The following is a 27,736-nucleotide window of genomic DNA, read 5'->3' as shown; positions in this document are numbered from 1 at the left end:
CTGAGTAGAAATCAAAACTCCCACACTTAATCGACTGAGACACCGAGGTTCTCCTCCTGTTTCCTTTTCTGTAATGAGACCATATGTCCTGATGTGCTAGGACAGGTCTGATTTATGCATGTTAATCCTGCAAAATTATTAATAGCACATCCCTTTACTTCCAAAAGTATCCTTTAAATAATATTTTATGTGGCCATTGTGTTACTTAGCTTGAATCTCATCCTTCCTCCTCTCCCTCAATATAAAAGCAAAGCCTGAGATAGGAATTTATGTGAAGATGGTTCATTTTGAGCAATGATCCCAGGAAAAGGAGTGAGGGACTCAGAAGAGTGAACAGGAAAGAAGGTAAGGCCAGAAAAGACTGTGTAACCGAGGGGTTATTGGCACCAGGGTCAGTGATTATGCTGTGCTGAAACATTGGATCCTGAGGCCAAAGGAAAAAAATTAGTAATACTGATGCTAATCTTTACTTTGATCATGGATTTTTATATTGATTTTGATTTTTTTAAATGCTATATTAAAATATTATTTCTTTTGATTATGGAATTTCTTGGTGCCCCTTTAAATTTTCCATCTGACACAAGTGCCTCACTAGTTTCACATTTGCCTCAGCCTTTCCCCAAACCTCACTGCTATGGGTGACAGAGATCCCAATGGGACCTTCTAAAGAGCCATATGGAATGAGGAGGCATTTGTTTCCCAGTTCTGGCTCCATTAGTTAACTCCTCTGCACTTCTAGATTGCACATGTGTGACAGCTGAACAGGTTCCACCCAAGTAAACTGTTTGACACTGCCCATCAGCAAATGTAAATCCATACCTTGAGCCATTTTGCCCCCCATACAAAATAAATGCCCAAGCGCACTACTTAAAGGTGCACCCACTGAAAGGATTTCCCTTCACCACTGTCTAGGGCCAGAGTGGGGCTTTGTTTCAGTAAGGATCCATTTTTTGGCTAGCATCGAGCTAACCCGTCTGTGAGTGAGGGCTGAGTATTTTTCCCCACTATTATTTGGTTGTAGAGAATCACCCCCACAAGACCAAAGTTTGAGCTGAGGGGAAAGGACTGGCATAGCTGAGGTAGGTGTCATAGGAGTCTGAGCCACTTGTTCGTAAACTTACATGAACACCGTGGACCTGCTCAGTCCTGTCACAATGCTACCATTTCTATTACATGATGAATTGCCAATGTGCCTGCTCAATGTTGTAAGTTGATAGAATTTGGCAATACTCAGTTAACAGACATCTCTAGCTGTACAGACCCTTGATGTCCCACTGCCAAGCATTTAGTTTTTTACTGTGGCCAAATAGCTGCTTTTCTAAAGACAAATAGCTTTCTGCTGCAGAAGACATGACCTTGCCCTGGAACTCTAGAGATCTGTACTGAAACCCTTTTATTAGAGCTTGTCAGAGGCTCTACCCAGCATCCCAGCATTCTTATCACCATGAGCACCATTGATTCTGCTGGGTCATATGGACAGAATAGTAAGGAACCTTGTACTATAGTTGTACACACTGTAGAGCTCTCTCTTGCTCTGGGCTTCACTCAGAATTGGGAGCCTTCCAAGGCACTCAATAAATGGATCAGAGTAGTATTCTCACCAAGCACCAAGTCTTTATTAGTGGTCGAGGGTACAGGGTACAACAACTTGACTTAACCTTATAGGGGATTGCCTGGCATACTCCATACTACTGGTTCCCCAATAATTTTACCAATTTGCTTCAAAATACTATGGGATAGAAGAAGCAAATGAGGGTATAGATGAAATAGAATTGGCCATGATGGTGGATCTAAGGGTTTATTTTCTAGTTTGTTTATTTTTATGTACATTTAACTCATTGCAGAACAAAAGGGTAAGAGAAAAATGTTACCAGTGTGGAAGGCCCTGAATCTTCATACTTTTTATTTCTCAAATTCTGGCATGCATGTGTCTTACTAGGACATCTAGAGTACTTGATTATTCTTGCTCATTAGGTCATATTAGCATTATGTGATCAATTATGGACTATCATGATGTTTTAGGGAATATCAATATAATCAAAGTCACTAAGTACTATATTATGACAGAGAGCATGAGAATTGACATAGTTCAGGGGCAAGAAAGTGAATATGTACTGCTATTCATGCCACAGAAAAGCAAATAGCTTTTGATACTCTTACTGAGGGATTTTGAAAAGAAAATCTTTGGTGTTGGTGCTAATTCTTGCAGCGTCTCCCAGGATGTGGTATTATTTCTGATTTAATAAATTTATCAAAAATGTGGGCACATTAGAGGCTTCTAGTTGTCCCTACATACCCTAATGGCTCTTAGTTATTAGGGCAGGAAATAAATATTAGGGTCTTGCCAGCTGCTCAGCATAGCTATCCCAGTTATGCACTTAGGGACCACTACACTATGGATCTTTACATCTGTTAGACCTGTTTGAATGAGAACTCTGTTTACCACCTGGCTTTCAAGAGCCTCCAATCTAACTGGGGGACCATGATGGTGTTTCCCAACCCTTGGCATCAATGCTAGCTCATACTCTTGAATCCTTTGAAAGGTCTAGGACTTTCCCTTTCTCCAGGCCAGAGTTGATCTGGTAAAAGATCACTGCTATGAACAGAACTATGTCTCCCCCAAATTCATATGTGGAAGCTCTAATCCTCAATCATATTTGGAAATGAGCCTTTGGGAACTAATTATGTTTAGATGAGATCATGAGGGTGGGGCCCTTATGATGGGATCAGTGACCTTTTAAGAAAGAAACACTGGAGAGCTCACAAGAAGGTGGCCATCTACAAGTCAGGAAGACTCTCATGAGGAACTGAATCCACCAGCACCTTGATCTTGGAGTTTCCAGACTTCAGAACTGTGAGAAATAAATTTCTGTTGTTTAGGCCTCCAAGTCTGTGGTATTTTGCTATGGCAACCTGAGTGGACTAAGATAGCCACAGATCCTTTGTGGGAAGAGATTAGAGAAATAATTTTCATATATACTTTTGGCAGTATAGGTTGGTTTTTCCTTAAGGAGAATTGGCCTTGTTTTCAATCAATAGGCTTGGAGCCTGTGAACTGACCTATATCTGGGAAATTTATGAGAAAAAAACTATTTTCCATTATGGCACCACTTCAGCCTTCTGCTCACTAGCTCTTGATTTTGGAGGTGAGATTGTTACACAAGGAACACCTGGTTATCTTCCCATTTATTTAAGTCCTAGGGACACCATGGTCAATTAGCCATCACCACATAGCTATAGGCCAAAGCATGCTGATTGCTACTTTGGTCTTGTAATGACCTCCACCCTGCCCCTGTTGATTGTGTCACTATTCAGCCTCTGCTATTCTAGAAGCTTATCCTCACTGACACTAGGGGTCCTCACTTGTGCATTGTGTATTGCCTTAGAGAAGGGAGTCGCCCGCTGTACTTGCCTTGGGAATGCAGTCTGATGATAGGTTCTCTGGTCTTGCATGATAAATATATGCTCACTCCCCTCAGCCTTCTGACTCCTTTCATAGAGTGTCAAGAAAATTCTGGCTTCTCTACCTTATTTCTGTAGGCCATAATTGTGTCCAAGTGTCAAAGAGCCCTCTTTGACCAAAGGAAATGAAGGTGTTTTTCTTCATCCTTGTTTGGATGTTAAACCCAGAAGAATGAGAGAGTGCTCCTAGGTTAATAAAGTCCCACATATTACCCCTGTTTCCACCCAAACACAGGTCTTGTTTTGTTTTTTTTTTCAGCGTGTATGCCGTTTCCTTGTGGATCAGGGATCATACTCTCCCACCTAGGCTGTGCTGAGACTTCACCTTGGTTGTTGGTCTGGAGGCAGTTGGGGGGTGGGGGGTGGGCAGGGAAGGATCTTGAGGAGGATAAGCATCATCTTTGGAGCTACTTGCCTCAGGAGGAGTCTTGGCAGGATTCCCAGATAGGAAAGCTACTCTCCTATAGCAAGGGGAAGAGAGCTGCTGCTGTTGACCTTGAAGATTTAGGGAAATCTAGGAATTCAAAATTCTCACATTAATTTACCCAAATGTCTCTATTCTGCGTTCCAGGATCCTATGCATTTTCTTTCAGGGCCATCACTTTGTCACAGGAGATCCATCTAAACTGTAAAGGCAGCCTTTTGATGTGGCTGTCCAACTCTTACAATTAAATCAGTTTAATCCCGGTTTTGATTTCCAGCACAATCTTCCCTGTGGCTGCAGGAGATGAGGGTCTCTTTAGGAACTGCCATGGAGACTTCCTGGCTTACACAGTGTGCCTTGAGTTTATAGTTGCCTGACTTGGGCCTATCATTTTCTTTTTTCAAGGCTTCTAAAGCACTTAGCAAAAGCTAGTCAACTCTTTGATCCTTGTAATCACCATTGTCCTCATGAATTCTGTGTGCCATAATTGGGGTTTCTCAACCTTGGCACTATTGAGGTTTTGGGAGATAATTCTTGTTTGTTGTGGGGGGGCTGTCCTGTGCATCTTAGGGTGTGTAGCAGCATCTCTGGCCTCTACCTACTGGATGTCAGTAACACTGCCCTTTAGTTGTGATATATCTCTAGACAGTACCCTGGGGAGGGAGTGGGGAGTGGGGCGGGGCGGGGAGGGGGGTGTTGGGTAAAACTGCTTCTGGTTAAAAAACACTGATACAAGCCAAATGTTTCATTTTTCTACTTGTATGTCATTCTAATCTACCATGGATAGGAGTTTTGCATTCCATGCCGGGGATTATTACGAGCCTACTCACTAATAGTTAAGTGACTCCTTAACCCTGTTTGATAGGTGAATGTTCCAGTTGTAGAATCCCTCCCTTGCATGTCTGCCTTCTATTTGGGAATGGATCTACGAGAACAGGAGTAAAGGACTGCAGAGGGTGACAGAGGGAAGAAATGCAACTGCAAGTGTACAGCATAGGGGTGTTTACGGTTGTGGGAAACTGGAGGAACGTGTCTCAGAAATGTCTTTCTCAGGTTCAGAAGTAGGCAACATTTATCCATAGGTTTTGATCCCTTCTTGGCTCAGGGGTGCCCCTTCGCCTGCTGAATGCCCCACACTTCCAGATTGCACATGCGTGAGTGTTGGGCAGGTTTCTGTGTGTGTTCCACGCCTCAGTGTCAGAGAAGTCCAGGAGCACCACGTGAGAAGTGAGATCGGGCCACCTCAGAAAAGCTGGCTGCCGCTTCAGTGCCTGCAGTGAGCAGTGGGCCTGGAGGATCTGAAGCTGAAAGAGGAGGTGCCGTGTTTGGTCATCCTAGTCGGAGATGACTGGGGAGGATGCAGCCCGTGTGGCTCCTCATGGGATGCTGCTCAGGAGCATGAGAAAGGTGGGCCCTGGCTGCCTCATTAATAGAATGAACTCCTGCTTCTGCTGGTTCTGTTCAAGAGGGCCTGCATTCAACAAATGTGTGTCTTGGGCCACTTCCTGGCACCAAAACGGTCTGAACCAGCTCAGACCCTTGCCCGTGTGAGCCCTAAACCAGTGGTGGAAGAAGGCAGAGGGATGAGGTTGGAAAGGTTGGCAGTGGCTAGAACATGCTAAACTGTAAAAACTTTTTTTTGAACTTTTTAAATTTATTTTGAGAGAAAGGGAGAGAGAGAGAACTTGCTTGAGCAGGGGAGGGGCAGAGAGAGGGAGAGAAAGAGAGAATCCCAAGCGGGTTTCCTGCTGTCTGCACAGAGCATGATGTGAGGCTCGATCTCACACACCGTGAGATCATGACCTAAGCTGAGATCAAGAGTCAGCCGCTTAACCAACTTAGCCACCCAGGTGCCCCTAAAAGTTCCTAATTGTTACTTGGTGTTAGTTTTAATTCTGAGGCCAAGGAGAGTCAGAACAAACCCTAATGAGATCTGTGTTTTAGAAAGTTCCCTCTGGTGGCCAAATTGAGAATGCAAGGAAGGGAGCTAAGGTGGAAGCAGAGACATCAGGGAGAATGTTCTAGGCATCCAAGAGGGTGGTGGTGCTAGTGGCCAAGAAAGATGGATTCTGGAGCTTTTCAGGTGGCAAGGGCAGGGTGACAAGGGCAGGTTTTGATGACCAGACGGATATGGGCATCAGGGAGGGAGAGGAGGCAGGGAAGATTCCTGATGTGGGGGTAGTAGATGGACAGATTAGCACCCTTCAGAAGTGACCTAGTCGGAGTCACCAGATCATTGGTAGGGCAGGCAGTGCTCTCCAGGGAAGATGAGTACTTGTGGTTACCCTGAGCGCCCTTGCCATCAAGATTAGGTCACTAGTACGTGAGACTGGCAAGTTTCTCAACATTTCTGCACTCATCGATAAAATGAGCATAATAACTATACTTCCTTTCCGGTTGATGTGAGGATTAAAGAAGAATGATATCAGTTCACTAAGGACTCCGGGATGAAGGCCTGGGACACATCAGCTTTTGTTATAGTTATTATACAACCTGAATCCCTTTCTCTAAGTCTGTGGCTGTGCTCTGGCTTCCCATGAAAACATGCCCTTAGGCCAAACATGCCCTGGAAAGCAACTGAGTGTCCTTCTACAGCTGCTTTTTTGTCTGTGAGGAAGCTGGTGTGTGGTGCAGTGATTCAGCCTCAGAACTTGAATAACCGTGGCTGACTGGGGAGACAGACCCCCTCACAGGGCTGGTCAGTCAGGTTTCTGAGCCCCGAGTGGCTCAGGCTGACCCCAGACCCTATGGGAACAGGTGAGGCCTCTGGCAGCCTTTCCTGGGATTTTGAGCCTCTGCCTTCAACCACAAATGGTTGCAAATCGTATGTTAGATAGAAGCAAAGAAGAAATTTGATTTCTGTGGGGACTCAAATAGAGTTTCCCACTTGTGGTAAAGGGGGCACAGGAGGATAGTCGTTGCTTGTTAGAGAGGCCCCTTTATTACCCTCAATCCTTGTTAGACTTCCAACTCCATTCAGAGGGGCTGAGGAATATTGTGTGGAAAAATACTGAATAGTATGTGGGAAAATGATAAATCAGGAAATTATTCAGACTTGTGAGGAGCAAGTCAGGGTCTGGCCTGGGGCCCAATGGCAAGAGTGTTACCCTGGGTTAAAACGAGTAGTCTGAAATGGAGCCAGCATGCAGGTAAGCTGGGCAGGGAGACCCCAAGGCTGAGGAGGCGGCAGGTCACTTCCCAGGTGGGCAGAGGGACTCTGGGCCCACAGCCTAGTCATCTGGTCATCACAGCGCAGGTCACAACGTCCCCCAACTCAGTTTTTCATCAGCTGTGAGCTCAGGGCCAGGCTCTTGTGCCCTCTGGAAGGCCTGGATCCTTGGCCCAGAAGGAGGGCTGGCGTGAAGCAGCATGTGGGTTTCTCCTGCCCTTAGTCCTTTCCTTGGATCTCAAGGATGAAGGTGAGGCAAACAAAGCTTGTTACACAGAGAACTAGAGAGAGGGACTCCATTTTCATTTCAAGCTCCTTGGAGGGTCAAGGAAGGCTGCAGCTGTCTGGAAGAGAGCTTCACGACCCAACCTTTACAGGTCAGCATGACTGCAGTTAGGGCATGAGGCAGGGCTGTCAGCAGGGATCAGCAGGGGCCACAGCTTATGTGGCCTTGTGGGCTGGGATTGAGACTTTAGACTTTGTCCTAAGAGCAATGGGGAGCTATGGAAGTTTTAATAGACAGGAGTGACATAATCAGATTTGCATTTTAAATAGCTCCCTTTGCTGTTCTGCAGAGGAAGGATTGAGGGGCCAGACAGAAGATAGCAAGGCCAAGCAGGAGGCTATTGTAGCACCCAGACAAGAGATGGTGGGGGCCTGGGCGCTGGCCAGAACTATGGAGGCAGAGGGAAATGGGTTAGTTAGGGATTAGTTAGGGATGAATGCAGTCATGCCTACTAACTTGTCTCTCTGCTTCCACCTTTGCCCCTTACAGTCTATTCTCCACAGAGCAACCAGAGTGATTCTGGTTAAAACATAAAAGTCCAGGTCATGCCACTCCTCTGGCTTCTCATCTCAGCATAAAAGTCAAAGTCCTTCCTGTGGCTTACAGGGTCCACATGGTCAGCTTTCTTACCCCTCATCTCTCTGATATCATCTACTACTCCTAGCCATATTTAAAAAAATTTTTTTTAATGTTTATTTATTTTTGAAAGAGACAGAGCATGAGCAGGAGAGGGGCAGAGAGAGAGGGAGACACAGAATCTGAAGCTGGCTCCAGGCTCTGAGGTGTCAGCACAGAGCCCAACATGGGGCTTGAACTCACAGAGTGTGAGATCATGACCTGAGCCCAAGTCAGATGCTTAACGAACTGAGCCACCCAGGCACCCCATTTCTTCACTGTTCTTAGAACATGGCAAGCACGCATCTCCTCCCCTGCCCCACATAGCACCTTTGTATTTCCTGCCCTCTCTGCCTGCAGTGCAGTTTCCCTGGATACCCGCACAGATGCTCCTTTATCACCTCAGGTCTCTGCTCAAATGTCATCTCTGTGAGATCTTTCTAAATTCCATATACAAAGGGATCGCTAATTCTCTACTGTAATATCTGATTTATTTCCTTTGTGGCAGTGCTTATAATCTGTACTTACTTTATATTTGTTCAAAATGTTTTCCATATATGAAGCACAATGCCTGGGACATAGTAGATTCCTAGTAAATAATTGCTTGAATGAGTGAGTTGAGGCTGAGAATGCCACAGGGAGGCTGTGGAGGATATAGAAGGGATCCAGGACTTACCTCCCCTTGAAGGTTTAGGAAGAATGCCAGCAGAAACCAGGACAGCAAGGTGAGGAGGAAGGTGGTAGGAAGCAGGGAGGCCACAATGTGTGTGTGCATGTGTGTATGTGTGTGTAGTGGGTGGGGAGCAGGGTGTTGGCCCGAGGGTTCCCGCGCCTCTCTGTACCTGGCTTGGGGTCTAGGCAGAACGGATTAGGTCTGGGGCAGGCTCTGACAAATGAGATAATAGGTCATGCCAGAAGCATGGAGCAGGAATGGACAGGGTGGGGTGGAGGACATGTGGATGCAAATTACTGACTCTGGGTGGGGGGGATGGATGAGCCAAGGCTTTGCTCTAAGAGAGGGGACAGTGGAGTTGGGCCTTGAAGAGTGAGTAGTAGTTTGCTGGATGGAGAAGAAAGAATAAAGGCATTTTGAGTCTGAGGTAAGATCTGAGAGGTATGAAAAGGCAGGACAGATTGGAGAATGGTGGACTGTCTGGTGTAGCAGAGGAAGTGAGACCAAGCAGTCAGCAACATAGGTCAGAGAGGCTTTATTATTTTTTTTAATTTCTCTTAATGTTTATTTTTGAGAGAGAAAGAGAGCATGAGTGGGGGAGGGACAAAGAGAGAGGGAGACACAGAATCCAAAGCAGTCTCCAGGCTCTGAGCTGTCAGCACAGAACCCAACACGGGGTTCCAACTTGTGGACCCTGAGATCATGACCTGAGCCAAAGTCAGAGGCTTAACTGACTGAGCCACTCAGGTACCCCTGGTCAGAGAGGCTTTAAATGCTAAGCCTACAATTGATACACCAGGGATTCTATCCTGAGGGCTCTAGGGCCATGAAGGTGTCCATGAGACAAGGGAGTGAGAGAATGTTCCAGCTGCCCTGAAATAGGCCCCAGAAACGGTTAGGAGGCAGAATGCCAGACACAGTGATGGGTAGGATGGGATGGTTGGGGTTAGGATACAGAAGATGATATCCACATCTCTGGTTTGAAGGCCTCTGGGGTAAGGACCTGAGAGGGGAGCAGGTTTGGGGTCAATAATGAGCACTCCATCTGGGCCAGGTGGGCTGGGGCACTCTGAGTTGGGGGTCCTGGATCTGTGTTTCCTCCTGAGAAGGCATCTGCTGCCTTATTTCAGAACTGCGATCCTGGGTCACAGAAATCTTGTCCTTGCAGGGACCCTGTCCCACCATGATGGACTCAGTCAGGGCCCCTGGGCACAGAAGGTAGTTGGGCGACTGGGCCCTGAAACCGGGAGAGGATAAAGAACCCTCGCAGCTCTGGGCAACACACCTCTTAGCTCCTGTCCCCGCAACCTCTCTCCAGGATGCCTTCCCAGGCAAAAAGGCTGCTCTCATGGCTGCAAGCCCTGCAGGGTGGAGATGTTGGTCTTGGGGGAGCAGAAGATGCCACCGCGGCTCAAGGGCTTCTCAGTGTGAGCGGGTAGTCCTATGGGGTTTGGGGGTGACTGCGCGTCCCAGGACTAAGGCTAGCCGAAGTGGCTGCGGGAGGCACAGAGGCGGGTGGGAGTGGGGACCTGAGTCTCCAGGGTTTGAGCCTGGCCTAGGGGTGGGGGTTCGGTATTTTTCCGCCCGCTCCTGCTCCGAATGGCTTCCCTGGCTGCCCGTCATCCCTTCGGCTCCCGCCTATGAGAGGGTGGGACCGGGACCTTGTCTGCAGGAGGGCGGGGTGGGGAGGAAAGCGGCAGTCTCCACCAGCCCCACCCTACTCCTGTGTGGCCTACGAGTGAGCTCCTGCGTGCGGCCCTGCGGCCCCCGCTCTCTGTCTGCTCCAGACCCGGCCTGGCTGCGAGCTCATTGTTGACCCCTCGCGGCGCAGGAGACGCGGGCGAGGCGGAACCCGGGATCGTCCGCAGGACCAGGACTCTGGACTCCAGCCCTGTCTCTTTTCCCCTCACTTTTCAGGGGGCACCTGTCCGCTGTCCTGGCCTGTGTTCCCTCAGGGTGGGGAGGAGGCGGCGGGAGGAGAACAAATTAAAGCAGGAACACAATGTCTACAAGAAGTAAGCAGAAATAAAAATTTTCGAGATTAGGTACACCATGCCTGAATAAATGCAGGGTAAACACGGATTACAGTATCTTTCAGGACAGGACTCTACCTTTTACACCAGTTCTTGCCAAATGAGTCTGGAGAGTCAGGGTCACAGTTCAAAAAAGTTTGTTTGTTTTTCCGAGTCTGGCATCCTGAGTCTAAACCTCGATAATTAGAAATGTACAAGAACAGCCTTGACGTGTTTGTAAAAACCAGGAACAAGGAGAGATTGGCATATTACACTCTACAACAGTAGTAATTAAGTCAACGTGATAGAGGAATAAAGTCAAGTGAAAAAGACCCCTGCAAAAGTATGAAAAGGTCCTATCAACAAGAAGTAAATGAGTCTCGGAAAAATGAGTAAAGGGTTTAGGGCAATTCACAGGAGAAGAAGTCTTGGAGGGAGAAGACCATTCTGTTCCCAGCTGTTCACTCAGCGCCCAACAGCAAACAGAAGTATTTGTCGAATGAATGTGCATCACCGGTAATCAGAGGAATGCAAATTAAAGCAATCACGTATCGCATTTTACTCATGGGGTTGGCAAAAAATGAAAAGAGAGAGAGATACTATCCTGTGATAGCAAGAGCGTGAGTTAACGGGCGCTGTCGTGTGCTGATAGTAAGAGGGGGAAACGACAAATCTTTTGTGGTTTTTGTGACAGTACAAAATTGAAAATAGCACAAAGGTACATTACTGAGGGCTAGCTAAGTAAACGGGGACTCAGCGAATGAGGCTGCTTCCGGCCGGGAGCAAGCTGTGGAGAGCGCAGATCCGTGTGACCTGGAGTCCAGGGCAGTTTGTTGCCTGTGAACGGCCACAACTCACCAACTCTGATATCATTTATATTTTTTAAAAAGCGCCAGTCTGTACCGGCATAAGCAACGGATCCATTAAAGGCTCCAGGTCGCCCCACCACCCGGTAATCAACCGCCAGGTCTGGAGAAGGGGTTGTGTTTACCCTGGGCTTTGGAGATTGGAGCTGCGTGGAGGGTGGGGTCCTAGGCCCTCCTCCTTTCTCTCTCTCCTTCTCCGCCTCCTCGCCCCCCCTCCCCAGTCCCTCTCCTGACTCTCACAGGCCCTCCCCGAACACTCTCTAGGCGCGCCCCCTAGTGGGGGGAGAGGTGAAGGAGAAAGAAAAAGGGGTCGAGGAAAGAATAGTGGGCAGGGGGAGGGAGAGACACATGAGAACGCCGAGAACGCGGAAGGTCAGGGGGCAGGTACCGCCATCAGCAGTCCCAGGGATTTCTGCCCCCCCACCCTTCAGCAATCCCACCTGCAGCTACTAGGGGCTGCCCTCTCTCTGCTGGTGGCCAGAGACCTTTCCCGTCTGTGCTTACTTTTGCCATACCTCTGCATACACGATTCCTCTCTGTATAGTCCTCAGTTGACACCTTCTCTGACTCCACCCAGATCAGATCCCTTGGTGTGACATCAGTCATAGCACCCCAGATCGCACCTCCCTACTAATATAACTGCCCCTTGTGATTTATGTCTGCCAGCCATCTAGGCTGTGGCCTGCTTGAAGACAGCACAGCACCTGTCTTGCTCACCAATGCACCCAGTGCCTAGGACATAGAGGCCACACTCGGGAGTCATGGCCTGTGCTAGAGGGAGGCAGGCCAGGGCACGGACATGTTCAAGGCCGAGCTGAGGGAGTTTATTAGAGAGGCAGGGGGCAAACATATTTACACGGGCCGAGTGGGGGCATTAAAAGCAGAAGCAGAGACTGGAAGTTCTGGGAGCAGCTCAGACGAGTTCCACCTTGGCATTGGGGTATACCGCCACCACATCGTAGCCCTCCGGCGGCTTGACGCGAGCCTTGGCGTGGCTCTCACAGTAGAGCCGCTCGTCCAGAAAGAAGTAACCGCGCTGCTTAAGGTTCAGGCCGCAGTCGCTGCACATGAAGCACTCCGGGTGGTAAAGCTTGTCCCGAGCCTTGACGATGGTGCCCCTGATGGGGAGACGGGGAGAGAGGGCTGCTTCCGGCGACTGATTGACGCATTCGTGAGCGCTCCCATCCGGGGCCTCAGGGCCTCGGGCGGGGCCAAGGGAGTACCCGGGTCAGGGTGGGGAAAGCAGGGTGTGTACTCACACGATGCCATGGCCACAGCGTGTGCATTCGGGCAGTCCTTGCAGGCCACTCAGCGGAGTGCCCAGCTTGCTGGCGGTGGGCTTGAGGTTGCGGGGGCCGCCAGGCCCGGGCCGCTCCCCTGAAAGCCGGAGCGCAAGTGGCATGAGCCAGGTGCAGAGGTGAGAAAAGGGAATAACTTCAGTTCTACGCGGTGTGGGTTGGGCCCTGCTTCAGGGACCACCAGCACTGCGACTGGGGACGAGGTTTGGAGGGCATGGGACCAGGGACTGCGACAAGGGTGGAGTGAGAATCAGCACTCACAGTTGCATTGAGCGGTGTGGGAACGCTGGGAGGAGACAAGGCAGGGGCAGATGGCTGGGAGGCAGGGCATGGGGACGCAAAGAGAGGGGGCGGAGCAATTCAAGGCAACTGAGGGAGTGGGAAGGCAGGTGGGGCAAGTTGGCAGGAGTCTTACCGCCCTCCCCAGCCTCTAGCATGCCCTGCAAGTAGCGGAAGGAGCCTGACTGCTTGGGCTCTGCAGTCAAGGGCTCAGCCGGCTCCCGAAGCATCCTGTACACCTCGGAGCCCAGGTCCACTCCGCAGTCTCGGCTCCGCGGGAGGCCTCTCGCTGGGTCAGTGCTGCGTGAAAAAGATGCACCAAGGGACAGGGTTGTGGTACCAACCTTCCCCTCTGCCAGCTCAGGGGTCTGGTGAGGTTTCATGGATCAGAGCGAAACCAGCTGAGACCCAGAGATCAAGTGTCAGGGGTCAAGATGAGATTTGAGGGATCAGGGATTAAGATGGGATCTGGGTGTGGCTTCAAAGGCCATCTCTCTGTACTACCTGTGAAGTGGAGACACATGCAGGGTGCTCATTTGAGTCATTAAGGTAGCCTCACTGTTGCTGCCATTGTGATGCAATGGGAGGTGAGATGGCTGCCCATAAGGAGGTCCCAGGCCTGGCCTGCCATCTTCTAGCCCAATCCCAGTGGCTGAGGGCCGCCTGCTGGTCGCCGGACTGCCATCCTACAAGAGAGAGGGGCCTAAGCATTGAGAAACCCTCTGGGGTAGGGTCTCTGGCCATTACGTACACATCCCACCCTTACCCTGTTATGCCAGGCCTTCCTAGATGTTGGCTGGTTACCCTGGCTCTGGCATCTCTGGGCTGTGGTGCCTGGACAGGGAAGGGCTGAAACTTGGGACTGGTTCAACCCCAGCAGAAGTGAGAAATGACCATGGAAAGGCAGACACAAAAATCTGAGTGCCTTTAGATTCAACCTTGGCACATGAACTGTGTGGTGGTTCTCACCACCAGTGCCCGTAAGGGATAGTGTTGGGGCAGGACCATTCCAAGAAGCCTTTTAAGGCCATTGTGACTGGAGCGAAGTGTGTGGCTTCCTTGCAGAGATGGTTCTGGTGCCAAGCCTTCTTACCTGCCAGAACTGTGCTGGGTACTGTATGGGCCCATAGTCATGAACGTGAAAAACAAACTCCTGTCCTGCAGCCAGGAAGAGTCATCAATCATTGTGTGCCCAAAGCACACAGTGGGAGTGGGAGCAGACTGAGGCTCAAGGGTGTCATTGTGAGGTCAGCCCCCTTTAGGTCTGTACCTTTGCTTCCATTTCATGTTTCCTAGCACAATATGGGTGGCTTTCTATAGGCAGAGCAGATGAGGGGCAGCGGCTGGGTCAGGGCTTAAGGATCCCCACCCCATCACCCCATGGCCAGCCTGGTGCCCTTGGCTGAAACATTTCAGGGAATGCCTTGAAAATGCCTCCTCAGCTCATGAGAAAAGGGCAGTATCTCCATAGGTGTGGATCTGAATGGGGACTGGGGATCTTTGTCCCTGAAGAGTCCAGGGCCATCTGCCCCTAGCTTGCAGGCACATATAGGTATGCACACTCTCACAAGGACTTTTACAGGCAAACACATGCACGCAGACAACACACAAGTGCCAGCCAGTCCACCAACATACACCTAATCACACATACACAGTCTCACATTCTCAGAGCCAGGGCTGGTCACCCTGGGGATGGCTATAGTAGCCTCCATGGCTGGGATGAGATTGGTGGCCAGAGCAGCCTGACTTTAAGATAAGGAACAAGAGTCCAGGCTATGAAGGTGGGTCTCAGCCTCAGCCTGGGAGATGACATGTAAATTTCTCCTCTGCTCTACAGTGGGGATGGAGAGACTAGATGGTGTGGACAAGATGTTTGTTCTAGGGGGAAAGAGCCCATGCCAGGCAGCCTGCAGCACTGGGGCACAGTGGAGCCTGCAGAGCTTTATCTGGACTGCCCCTGCTTTTTCTGCAGCCTCTGACCTGGGCGGGAGCCTGGGGAATGGGTGGATCAGTCACTGAGTGGGCGTGGTACCCCCATAGCCCCCACCCCAACAGTCAAAGGGGAGGGTCTCACTGCCCAGGTGGGCCCCCATCAATGAGGCAAACAGCAGTAGGAAAGCCCTTATCCCCACTGGGCGGAACAAAAGCCCCTGAGAAACCTGAGCACTTTTGCACATGTGTCTGAAGGGCAGACAGGCAGGCAAGGCTGGCCTGGCCTCTAATGGGGACCAGATGGGCCATGGGCTGTGGGGGCAGGGCTGAGCTTGGTATGGAGGAGGCTTCAACAGGAAGGGGAGTCAGAAGGTCTTGGAGGAAGGAGGCCCTCACTCACCCAGCAGGGTGTGGGAGTCCATGCAGGGTCATCAGAGCCACTGCCCCTCCCACGGCCTCCCGTGTAGCCGCCTCTCTAGGTATGAACTCAGTGGTTAGGATACACATGGTGACCTCAGTCTTTGTTTGAGTCCCAGCTCTATCACCTCTCTGAATCTATTTCTTCATCTGTGAAATGGGGAATGTAATGGTATCTATATCATAAATTCCTTGGGATAAAATGAGACAGTTGCATACAAAGCACTTCATATACTGCCTGGCACACAGCAAATGCTTGTTGGACGAAGGGCTATCACGGGCATTCCTGAGCTCCTCTTCCTATTCCTGGTTTCCCCCCTCTCTGCGCTGGTGCACTTGGTACCATGTGCTCCTTCTCTCTGAGTATCCGTCAGCTGTTGATTTGGTTCTTGAAGCCTCAGTGGGATAATCAGCAGATTGGGAGTAACTGCCTGCTTTCGCATCAGCTCCCACATGAGTGTGGTCAGAATCTGGGACACTCAGCTTGGATGGAAGTGGGTACTGAATCCAGATGAGCAGGTAGAACTTCCTAGAGGCCAAACTCCAGCTCTCTGCTGGTCTGGGAAGAACAGGCTGGTGTGCTAGGGCTGCCTGCTTTACCTGGCTTGCCTTAACCCATCACCAGGTTCTCAGCTTAAATGGCATCCTCTCTGGGAAAGCCATAATCCTTTCTCAGCCCTGGGCTGGACCACATGCCTCCTGTGTTCCCATGTAAGGCCTGAAGGAAGAACGGTCTCTCTCCTATAACCCTGCATGACCTACATGACCTATTTGCACTCGGGGGTGCGTGCCAGGGTACCTTGTGCTGGTCTCAGGGCCAATTGTGGTTTTCTCCTCCTCTGATGGCTCTAGCTGGGCCCACCCGCTCCCCACTGCAGGCGGAGGATGGGAGCACTTTGGGGACAATGAGCCCTGTGTCTGTGTTCCTGAGGACATAGCCCTGTGGGGGCTGGATGGGGGTGTTTCTGTTGCCACCCACGGAGCTCATGACTTTTAAGTACAAGGGGCAGGCAGCAGCTGAGGGGCAGCCCCGTTGCTTGTAGAAAATTCCTCTGACTCCAGCCTGAGCCACTGGCAGCCTAGTCCTCAAGGAGGTCAGAAAGGGAAAGTGTGGGGGCAGGGCAGCTGCTCTTTGGCCCCCAAGCCCACCTGCCCTGAGCCTCTCCTGAAGAACTGAACAGAGCTGAGCTTCAAATTCCAAAATTCAGACCCTCTTGTTCTATCCATCCTGCACTCACATGTGAGAGCTGGGCCTCACATATGTGCCAGGGGCCTACACTGTGCTGCTGCCTTCCCCCTGGTCCACGTCAAGTCTGGTCAATTTGTCAACCCCTGCCTTCCCCTGGCACCTCCCCTGAGGTCCAAGGGACTACCAGGGCAAGCTTCAGACACACAAGTGTGGCCATGAATCTCTGCAGGAACAGCTGAGGTCCTAGAGAAAGGAAACCGAGAGAATCTCTGTGGTTTTGCCTTATCACCTCATCCCTTGCCTCTGCACTCCCACCTAGGAGCTTTCTTTTTTCTGAACCTATGATGCACAATCTCACTTCTGGGCCTTTCTGCTTCCTCATACACCTCCTTTCTCCATGCCCCTTTGCCGGACTTATTCTTCCTAGTCTTTCAGGTCTTGGCTTGGATACCCCCTCCTCCAGGGAGCCCTCTCTGAACCCTTGGGTGACTAATGTGCCTACTTTGGACTCCTTTGGCCCTGGCTTCTGCCATCCCAGAATTGCTAAATGCCTCTCCATTTTCAGAATGGGCACTCCCTGGAATGTAGTAAGCATCTGGCCTCAGAGATTCCAGCAAAAGCAAGGTAGGAAACAAATATCAGAGCAAGATGAGGACTGGGATACATGGTGAGGGAGAGACCATAGCGGATCCTTCCTTCTATATAGTGAAGCCTCTGTGGCGAGAAAGTAGAATAAGCAGGCCCAGGAGGCCATAGCCCCAGATGCTGAGTCCCACAGCTCTGGCACCATCAAAGACTAGTCCTGCTCCACCTGGTCCAAACTCTGTGGCCCAGAGATGTTGAGCTGGCTCTGGATACCTCAGCCCTGTCCACTTGGCTACCCCTCAAGCCCATGGCAAAACAAGCCCTAGAGCAGCTTCTCCTTGCCCCCCTCCTCCACTTGAGGACAGTATCATAGCTATGAGTCCTGTTATACGCAGAGAGGCGACTGAGCAGACTGAGGTCTGCTAGGTGCAATCACAGGCCGGCCAGGGGAAAACTGTAGTCTTAGATAGGGCAAGGAAGTGCCTTATATTCTAAAGTCAGTCTTCAGGCCTGAGTTTGGCTCTAGCCAGGCATCCAAGGCTAAGATGGGACAGAAGAGAACCTAAATAGTCTGAAGTCACTCCATGGCTCAACGTTTCCCCCCACCCCGGCCCCAAGCCTGGTGACTTCCTCTTGGTCTGGCATCACTAGGCACCAGAGTGAAGCCCAGCTGGGTGAGTAGTAGGCTTGAGCCAAGGCCTGGCCCCGTTCCTGCCCATTAGAGGTCCCTTTGTCTCAGAATCTAGGACTGCCTAGAGTATAGACAGAGCCCCCAGCAGATGTCCATCACCTGGGGAGCACAGGATGAGGTACAGACATGGCCTAGAGAAGTCTGCTGCTTCAGGCTCTGGCCTGGACATATGAAAGCCATGGTGAAGACATCTAGTGCAGTTTAACCCATGGACCAGGCCTGGCCCCTCTGCCCTGGGCTCGCTCTGAACCAGGCCAGGCCAGGTGGTGTCCGTACATACCTGGGCCTCAGGGTCAATGTGGATCCTCTGTGCCTGAGTCTTGTCCTCTGGGGTACTGGGCCAGCTCCTGCCTTCAGGCCTGTAGCAGAAATTAGAATGGTCAGGTATGTTTGCTTAGTGTGCCTAATATGACTGGGACCAAGTCCAAGAGGGGCTGGGCTCTGGACCCAGAGCCCCCCAGGACCAGGCCTGGCATCGGGCACGGCAAAGGACACCACTGTAGCACTTGCCCCTGCACCAGAATGGTGGCCATTACGGCAGGAGATAGAGCTCCAGGTCAGCCACCACCTAGGGTGGGGCTGTGTGTTCCTTCCCCACCAGCTGCTCCATGCCTTTCTGGTCTCATTCCCAGGGAGGATGCAACAGAAGCCCTGAAGCTTCCCCACTTTTTTCACCCTCTCTGTGGCCTCAGCGTAAAGAGGGCGAGCTCATAGCAGGGCGAACCAGGCCTCACACATTGATCAGCTAGGAGCCCATTTACTTATCCTCTTCCATCCAGAGCCTCTGGCCTGGCCTGGAGGTCAGGCATCCATGGGCTCTGGGGGAGGTGAAATAAAGGCTTTGAGGGGTGTGCCTCCCCTCCTGCTGCAGGCAGAGTCATCACCAGTGTCTGCCCAGCCCAGATGGGAAACAGGCCATTAGGAAATTCCTGCTTCACCATAGAAACCAAAAGCCAAACACCACTCAGGAGGGAGAAAAACATCATAAACCTGCCATAAGCGGGGCAGGCGGGGCAGGCAAGGCTGAGAAGCTATGGGCCTGGGGCCCAGTCCTGCCACTCAGTAGCCCTGTGAGGAGGCAGCTCAGGAGGGTGCCTGGACCCCAGACTGACAGGTGGGTGTGAAATGAGGCAGGTTACACCAATAATGTCCCCTCTCATCTCAAAAGGCATCTGGGTGCCTTCCAAGGTGTCACCACTGGGCCAGCAACTCAACTCTCTCTCTGTCCACCACCCAGTGAAGGATTTTAACTGTCTACACCTGTAGACCACACTTACTCTATATTTCCTCACCTTTGCCCATTCCTTAATCCCCTGCAGACTAGCCTTTCTCCCCCACAGCCTTTTGCAGCCCTGTGGAACCAAAGCTCTGCTGCCCCGAGGCAACACCATCCCCACTGGCATCTGGCCCCAGCCCTCTCAGCCTGGCTCCCAAGTGACTGCCCTAACCCACAGCTCTACCTATGGCCTCCACCCACTCAGAGCTCTTCTGGGATGAATCTAGGACATCTCATGTGGCTATATGGCCTATACTTCCCTGAGGTTCTGCCCAGAAGAGATGTTCAAGCCTGAGGTCCGAAGGTCAGAGTGCACAAAGTACCCAGAGCCAAGAGTGTGGCCCAAGGCATCATATCAGAATGAAGAGCTTATTCAATCTCCATTCCCAGGCCTTCATGTCCAGCTGGACAGGTGGCACCATCTACCATCTCTAAGCAAATGATAGCCCAAGTGTGGGCCATGCACATGCATCTTGTAACATACATAATGGGCAACACAGACCCCACCAGAAGCCCAGGGTTGGAACTGATGCCAGGAAGGTCTGGGCCTACAGAACATGTCCAGAAAGTGTGAGTTAGCTTGGATTGTTGGGATAACTGGTTCTGAGTTCTAGACAAAATAAGCATAGCAGGAAAACTGGCCCTTTCTTTCACTTTGCATCCTGTGGAGAAGTCTGTGGTGGATTAGAGCCCTCTGTACACAAGAGGATAGGTGGTCTGGGCAGAGCTCTGGGGGGTAGGGGCACAGAATAGCTCCTTCCAGCTAGCTGACCTGGTGGATCCTCCACAGAACCCACATTGAGGGGGTCTTTGGGGCATATGTCCTGGCATAGCAAACAGGCTACAGAGCAGGTTCAGAGGCTTACAGGTGAGATGGTGCCCAGGAAAAGAAATTCTGACCCAAAGGGTCATGGTGGCCTTTGTGATCGCCCAGACTCTGCATGTGTGAGAAGTGGAGATGGGAGCTGGAGGACAGGACCCCAGATTTTCACCCTGAGCAGAACCGGTGTGTCATAAGCATTCAATCCCCAAATCACAAGACGGTTCCATTTTGGAGTTAAGGAAGCAGAGAGCTTTAAGATTAAGTGATTTAAGATTAAATCACTTGCTGGAGGACCACACAGTTCTCAAGTGCAGAGCTGGGGTTTGAACCCAGATCTGTGATAGTAGAGAATGTACTCTCACCTGCTCCATAGCCAGGCAGCATTTGGAGGCAAGGTAGAACAGATCAGGGGGCCCCTGGCTCCACACATGCTTGGCTTGGAACAAATGAGCAGGGATGAAAGGAAGGAAGGAAGGAAGGAAGAAAGGGGGACCTCCACCCTGCCCCCATGCTGCTGCCCTCCCCTGACATCATTCCCTCTGGGAACCTCCTGACTCAGGCCCCCTATAAGCCTCTGCTGCCTCCCTTACCCCACTACTACCAGGGCTTCCCTTGTTTAGCCATGTAAAATCAAGGCCGGAGGTGAGTCAGGGCCCAGGAAACCAGCCAAGTGGGGCGACCACAGAGGCTACTCGTGGGCAGAGCAGTGCTGATGTTTTCCCCAGCCAGACTGTACCTCAGTCTGGGAGAGGGAGATGAATGTGGTCCTTCTTTAGGGAGAAGAAAACCCAGGTTCACAAAGGTCATCTGGTGTACTTAAGACCCCAAAGAGTCTGGATGAGAACCAGCTCTGCTGAACTTTCAGGCCAGGGGCTCCTTACTTTGGACCAGGTGGAGGGTACAAGGCCTTGGACTTGCAATCAGCTCCAAGAGCACAGTCAGGGGTCCTGACCCCAACCTGGACCCAGACACAAATGGATACTATTTCAGAAGCCTTCCTAACATGTTTAATGGCTCTCAGCCCTACCAGCGCTAAGGCATAGTTAGCTGTGTTGTGGTTTGGGGAGGTTTTGCCGACACACATCCACAGGGGGTCATGGAAAGTCCCTGTTAGCAGTGAACGTGGCAGAACTGAACAGTTATGTCTGACTTCTCTGAATCCAAGCAAGACAGAGGGCAGGGAGATCCCACTCAGCCAGGACCTGGCCAACTGCCTTTAGAGCTGAACAAAGACCCAGGGCCTGAGTAAGGCTGTGAACACCCCAGGTGGACTTTGCATCCTAGACCATTTATAGGGTACAGATGGGGCTTGGTGATCCCCAATCCTCCCTTCATGTAGGCTGGATGGCATTACATAGTCTACAATATCCGGATTTAACTGGGGCAGAGGCACGGGCCATAGTGGGGACAGCTGAGGGTAGCCACAGGGTGGTAGGAGTGGTTAGCAGCCACTGCTAGGAGTGAGAGACCTGAGGACAAATTTTGCTTCCTCACTCCCTTGCTGTGTGACTTTAGACACCCTCTAACCTTTCTAAGATTCAGCTATCTCATCTGTAATACAAAGACTATACTAGGTTTTACCTTATCAAGCAGGTTTGAAGGTTAAATGAGGTGTTGGACAAGAAACCACTTTGAAATGGTCATCAAGCAGATCACTCGGGTGGAGAGAAGACTGAAATCATCCCCCTCCCCAGAAGCCACCCAAGGTCTTATTTCATACTTGATTTGGGCTGCCTGTCTCCTTCCCATAAGTCCCTCCATACACTTCCAGCCCTGAGCTAATAGGGAGCTTCTTCCCTTCTTAAGCCACTCCCGTCTCCAAACAGTGCCTGGCAGGCCTCCAGGAAAGCACTACTTCCGAGGACCAGGGTGCCATGAGCTGAGGCAGAGAGACTGTGTGAGGTTCAGCTCTCCCATGACACTGGCCATTTTTAACTTACCCTCCCCTTAAATCAACCCCCCCCCCATCATCCTGGCCCAGCCTGCCCTGTGCATACCTGCTCACGGAGAGTGTGAGATGGTCATGGCAGCCCTTGATGCGGTTCTGCGCCTCCAGGTGTGTCATGAGCTCTGTGCTCTCACCATTGATGGCCTGGATCAGGTCTCCAGGGCACAGGGCGGCCAACGCAGCCTTGCTTCCAGCATGGACCTGTAGGTGGACAAGCCAGATCACTGGGAATTGGTCATTGTGTGGCCTTGCTGCAGTCTCTGCTCTAGAACCCTTCCAACCTCAGAACCTGGGCTATGTGGCCCTCCTGCCAACATGACCTGTGGGTAGGCAAGTCAAGACACTGGTTAAGTTCCCATGTGGTCTGGCTGCAGCCTCTGCTCTAAACACTCCAAATTCTAGCACCTGAAGGACTGGTGGGGTGTGAGTGCATAAAAGAGGGGCATATAAGTGAAGGCATATAGGACTAGGACAGTAGGATGTCACTCTTGTAGCCTGCATATGTGCCCAAGGACATACAAAGGACACACAGGAACACATGTGCTCCCAGATACATACAAAGCATGGACGTGTCACAAATACCCTACATAGACAGTGCCCTACCCAGAGAGACTGCACAGAAGCCCCTTGACCTGATATTTCCTAGTGATCTTGTCTCCCTACTTGTTTCCTCTCATCCCTACCTCCCACATTCACTTCTACCTACCCATACTCTGTCCAGGCCAGTTGAATATCCAGGCTACTTACAGCTCCAGATAGTTCTCACCTCCATGCTTCTGCAAATGCTGTTCTCTCCACCTGGAACACTCTTTCCTTTGACCTCAAACCATAATTATCAGCTTACACCTCCTCACCTTCAGGTCTTAGCAGAGAGGCCATTTCCTCTGGGAGCTGGTTCTCTGGACTCTCACAGTACTCTGTGCACCCCCTTTACCATTTTGCTCCCCTAAGTGCCTCATTCTGGGTCTGTGTCACCACCTTTCTAGTCAAGTTCAAGGCCATCTACTTCCAGCTGCCAGTCTGCACTCCTGAGTCACGATTTCACCTCTACTTCCTCTGCAGGATAGACACTCAGGCCACTCTAGTGCCACTACTGACTCCAGTCAAATGGTGTCCATATATGGAAACTCTTACAATACTGGTCCCCTCATGAGAGCCATATGAAGTTGGGGAAAGGCTCACAGGGAGGCCTGAGTAAGGAGTCCAGGGGAATTCAGGCAACAGGGAACCCTTCGCCCTATCCCCGGTTCCACCACAGCCTTTGGAAATAGATTTTAGCCACCCTCATTTTTTAAAATTTATTTAAAAAATTTTAATGAATCTCTATGCCCAACATGGAGCTTGAACTGACAACCCCAAGATTAAGAGTCACATGCTCACTGGAGCACCTGTGTGGCTAGGTCGGTTGAGTGTCTGACTTTGGCTCAGGTCATGATCTCACAGGTTGTGAGTTTGAGCCCCACATCAGGCTCGCTGCTGTCAGTGCAGAGCCCACTTAGGATCCTCTGTACCCCCCTCTCTCTTCTCTTCCCTCGCTCATGCTCTCTCTCTCTCAAAAAGAAATAAACGTTAAAAAAAAAAAGTCACATGCTCACCAAGTGAGGGGCCCTGTAGGCACCCTCATTCTTACTCAGCCTCACCAGTGGTGCCCAGTTCTCGAGAGCTGCCAGTGACCCTGTTCCTATTGCTGGGGTTGGGTGCTCCTGGAAGCCAAGCTAGGCTCAGCTTATCCAGCTTTCAGCAGTGAGTGGACAAAGCTGAGGTGCTAGCAGCTTCTTGGCTGGAGTCCTGATGCGGGCAGTGCCTAAGCTGACCTGCCCTGAAATATTTTTGCCCCAAGGAATATTTTTCTAGAGTATGACACCCTCAGCCAATAAACCACCATGAATGCTCATTCACAGGGCCTGGCACCTATACAAGCCTGTTCTCCTGGGGAAGCACCCACTAGGCATCATTCCACCCTCTACTCAAGGTCCTGCTCCAGGCCCCTATCCTTTATGGATACATGCTCTATGACATGGCCTGCGCTTTACCCATAACTAGTTCATGGCAAACTTTCAACCACCTGGTGAGACAGAGGCTGTTCTCATCCCAACAGATGAAGTAAGGGAGGCTTGGGGGAAGGGACACCTTGCCCCAGTCCCCAATGCTGGAGAGAAGTATTCTTCTTCAGGGGGGTGGCTAGCTGCAGGATGACTCAGCCAGCACAAGGGGTGCATTCAGGCCCCTGTGGGTGGAGGAAGTTCTTGAAAGCAGGGGTGGCTGGGTCTCAGCCAACTCCATTAGCTCGGGGAGTTCTGGTCAGAGAGGGCATGAGGCCAGGAAACCATGACTCTCCCAACTGCCTTTATATGCATTGTCTCATTAATCCTCAAGGAAAGCCCATTTCTTAGATGAGGAAACTGAGGTCCAGAGAGGTGCAGGACACTCAACTGATAAATGGCAGAGTTAGGGCTTCATTCCAAGCCAACTGGTTCCAAGTCTTATCTACTAACCACTGTGTGATTTTCTCTTTCAGGGGAGAGACAGTGTCACAGGTAGAAAGATTGGCATGTATAACGGCTCGTCTGGGAGAGAGAGTAAAAGCAGGCTCCTGGGGTTGGAGCATCATTAGTGAGGAGACAATGGAAGAGAAGTCAGAGAAGAAGCAGGGACCAGAACTGCAGGCCTTGTAGGCCCAGGTGAGAAACTGGCATTTCTCCTGGGTGGTCTGGAACTATGGAGGGTTCTAAGCAGGGAAGTCATAGGACACAGATTATTTCAGGCCTATCCCTCTGACTGCTGAGTGCAGGATAAATAGATGTGGGGGTGTCTGGGTGGCTTAGTCAGTTAGGTGCCCGAGTTTGGCTCAGGTCATGATATCATGGTTCGTGAGTTTAAGCTCCGCATCAGGCTCTCTGCTGTCAGCATGGAGCTTGCTTTGGATCCTCTGTTCCCCTCTCTCTCTGTACCTCCCCCTCTCACGTGCGCACTCTCTCTCTCTCTCTCTCTCAAAACAAACAAACAGTTTAAAAAAAATAGAAGGAAGGGAGAGGGGAACAGTGACGTCAGCTGGGAGACTGGGGCATGAACCAACCCCCTCACCTGTAGTAGCTACATTTCCAGCCCCTGCTCCACTCTGCCCAGCCTAGATGCTGTGATAGGCTGGGAGTCACAGAGTCCAGTGCCATACTGTCCCATCCAGTCACAGCAAGTTCCAGACAGGTCTGGACTCCTGGCTCTGCTCTGCTCCTCTGGATACACTCACTACCTTAGCTCCTCTGAGCCTTAGTGTCCCCATCTATAATGTGAGGCCGGAGGGAGTCCTTACTTATAAGGGCTCTTGTGAGGACTACCTGAAAGAATCAAGGCAAAAAGTCCCCACAATAGGTCGGGCACATGGTGGTGCTCACTCCAGGCTCTGGTTGCTGGGGAGCTGGTACCAACACCCATTAGGGTGGGGCCTGGAATGCTATGGATGCCCAGCCAAGACCAGCAACCACTATAGTTCACAGAGGAAGAAGCCTTGGGCAGTGTTCTTGGGGGCTCCTTGAAGCTTTGTGAGCTGAGGTTGCAAGGCCCCAGCTCTGCCAGGCACCCAGCCTCCACCCAGTCTGAGTGTGGCTGTCCCCACAGGAAGGTAGGTGGGAGGAGGCCCTGGAAGCATGGAAGGAGTTGGATCTTCAGCCCCCTTCGTAAGGACACTCCCACATATCATCAGTATCTGTAGACCTGCCCTTGAGGTACCTGTTGGGCAAGCTGTGGCCTGTGTTTCCTCAGCCCTGGAGATCTCCCTAGATCCCACTCAAACCCAGGCTCAGGCATCCTGGCTCCTTGGGTCTGAGCTGCTGCCACATGACTTTGGGGGACAAGGGGGGTTCTTCCTGGCAAACCCTCTCCCAGCCTGGCTACTTGCCTGCCTGCCAGGGACCTACATCCCTGTCAGCTCCAAACAAGGCCGCTGCTGCTGCTGCCACTGTGACGTGTGGAGGCCTTTCCTCCACGGGCAGGCAGCCGTGTGGGCAACAGATGTCTCTGCTCCCTGCCGCCTGTGGCCGTCAGCCGCCGCCACTGAGCCTGTCAGCGGCCTCACGCCTAGGGTGCCTGGCCTGCTGGCTGGCCTAGCACCCCCACCAGCCTGCTTTGGCGGACACACAGCAAGACACACATGGAGACAGACACAGAGGCGCGTGCGCGCGCACACACACACACACACACACACACACACACACACAGCAGTGTGCCTCAGGGAAGTGGGAGATGAAAGGCTCCCGGATGTGTTAAAGGCCCACCTCACTCAGCCCCAGGAACCTGGTGGCTGTGGGGTAAGGGCAGATGTGGGAAGCCTCCCAGGACAGCTGGGCCTGCCTGTCACCCTGGCCCCCAGAAAAGGGATTCCACAATTCTATGCTCCACCGGGTGCCCACCCCCTCCTAGGAAGTGGAAAGAAGTCTCTGAAAGCCCAGCCAGCTTAGTCCAGCCTGTGCGGAGAGAGGTGGCAGTAAGGTGGGGGAAAGTGGTTCTCAGTTTTCCTGACACAGGCCCCCAAAGATCAGAGCAGCCTGTGTGGGGATAAGGGATGGCCCTCAAATGCGCCCAGGGCCCCTCTGCTCTTCCCTCCAGACTGAGAGCCTTCAATGGCAGGATCTCTGTTTTGTCCTCTTTTGTCCCCTAGTCTGGGACCCCAAAGGGCAGAGTCTGACTCCCCTTTTTTAGCCCTTCAAACTAAGGGACCCCAAGGCTGGGCCAGAATCCTGTCTCGCCCGGATTGGGTACCCCTTCTTCAGGGCCTGAATCCCTTCCTCTGCTCCTCTTCCCTCCTCAAATTAGCCACCGCCCAGGATTGTGCCCCCTCTGCTTTCTCCTCTGTCCTAAGCCTGGGGTAATGCATAGCCCTGGAACCTTGAGGAACTGGGCTGAGGCTATTCTGGCCTCTGACCTTGTGTTGTCTTGTGGGCAGGGGTCTCACATCCTCACAGTAAGTCTCCCCTTTCCCTTCCCCTGGAAGCCCTGAATTCCTCCTGGTCACTTCCCCATAGGACAACTGAGGTCATAGATGAGAGTCTGACCAAAACTAGAGTGAGGAAGTGGATGGCTCTTTCTCTTTTCATATCCAGAGAGGACCCCAGACCTCCCTGGGGTCACCCAGCTCTGCTGGCAGGGACTTTTGTTAGAAGGGGGCTCTCAGTCATTTCGCCCCCAATCCTGACTGGGTTCAGCCTAAGCAGCGTTTCTGGGCCTCTGTCGATGGGTCCAGACCCCTGGCCCACGACTGCGGTCCTTCCCTGGCCTGCAGTCACTCCCCCAAAATGAGACCAGCAGGGAGGCTGGTGTGTGAACAAGGGGGTGGGGATCCTTCAAGGGACAGGGCAGGCAGGCCCAGCGGGAGAGAGGGGGGGGCGGTTGGGGCCCCACATTGCCATGCCTGGAAGCCTCTAGAGCCTGTGTGTCTCCCTGGCCATTCCTTGGCCTTCGAACTTCAGGGACGTCGGGGATCAGGGTCTCGAGTGGACCGCGAGGGCAGGGTCTCAGATGGAGGACCTTCCCGCCGCCCCGTGGCCATCAAACTCACCCGCGAGATGGTGAGGGGTGCGCTGAAGTCCCGGCCGCCTACTAGGCGGAAGCCCCAGGGTGAAGGGCCGCGCAGGGTCACGGAGTGGGGCATCGCGGGCCGGAGCCGCAGCCGGAGCCGGAGCCGGACACTGAGGAGCCGCCGCCGCCACCGCCGCCGCAGCCGCCGCCTGGACGCCGCGCCCCGCCCCCGACCCGCCCGCCCCCGTACTCCCCTCCACCCGGCCCCCGCCCCGGCTCC

General features: G+C 51.8%; 1 protein-coding gene and 1 long non-coding RNA gene across 4 annotated transcripts in view; one reads left to right on the top strand and one right to left on the bottom strand.

The window, feature by feature from the left end:
• Nucleotides 1-243: 243 nt before the first annotated feature.
• The window catches only part of LOC121010677 (uncharacterized), a 36,662-nt gene continuing 9,169 nt past the window's right edge, over nucleotides 244-27,736 (top strand). Inside the window, exons 1-2 of one of the 2 annotated variants that reach the window (XR_005781322.1) lie at nucleotides 244-345; nucleotides 24,464-24,626. This is a non-coding gene — a long non-coding RNA (uncharacterized LOC121010677). Of the gene's footprint in view, nucleotides 346-18,950; nucleotides 19,013-24,463; nucleotides 24,627-27,736 lie in introns of those variants that run through there. The other variant, XR_005781323.1, reaches the window with a different exon arrangement.
• Nucleotides 12,310-27,668, bottom strand: PDLIM4 (PDZ and LIM domain 4). Of its 2 annotated transcripts, XM_040444423.1 has the most exons (7): nucleotides 27,497-27,668; nucleotides 21,995-22,146; nucleotides 18,179-18,257; nucleotides 13,589-13,770; nucleotides 13,221-13,384; nucleotides 12,767-12,884; nucleotides 12,310-12,625 (listed from the first exon to the last, which is right to left on the bottom strand). In XM_040444423.1, the coding sequence occupies exons 1-7, from the start codon at nucleotides 27,587-27,589 to the stop codon at nucleotides 12,421-12,423; spliced, it is 993 nt and encodes a 330-aa protein (XP_040300357.1). In that variant the 5' UTR covers nucleotides 27,590-27,668; the 3' UTR covers nucleotides 12,310-12,420. The 2 variants fall into 2 exon arrangements, with proteins under 2 accessions (XP_040300357.1, XP_040300358.1); XM_040444424.1 differs by lacking the exon at nucleotides 12,767-12,884 and having other exon boundaries at nucleotides 12,555-12,625.

The sequence above is a fragment of the Herpailurus yagouaroundi genome, unplaced genomic scaffold, assembly GCF_014898765.1.
Source record: "Herpailurus yagouaroundi ecotype Mexico unplaced genomic scaffold, PumYag 192, whole genome shotgun sequence".
Lineage (NCBI taxonomy): Eukaryota > Metazoa > Chordata > Mammalia > Carnivora > Felidae > Herpailurus > Herpailurus yagouaroundi.
This window is presented reverse-complemented; position numbering and strand designations above follow the sequence as displayed.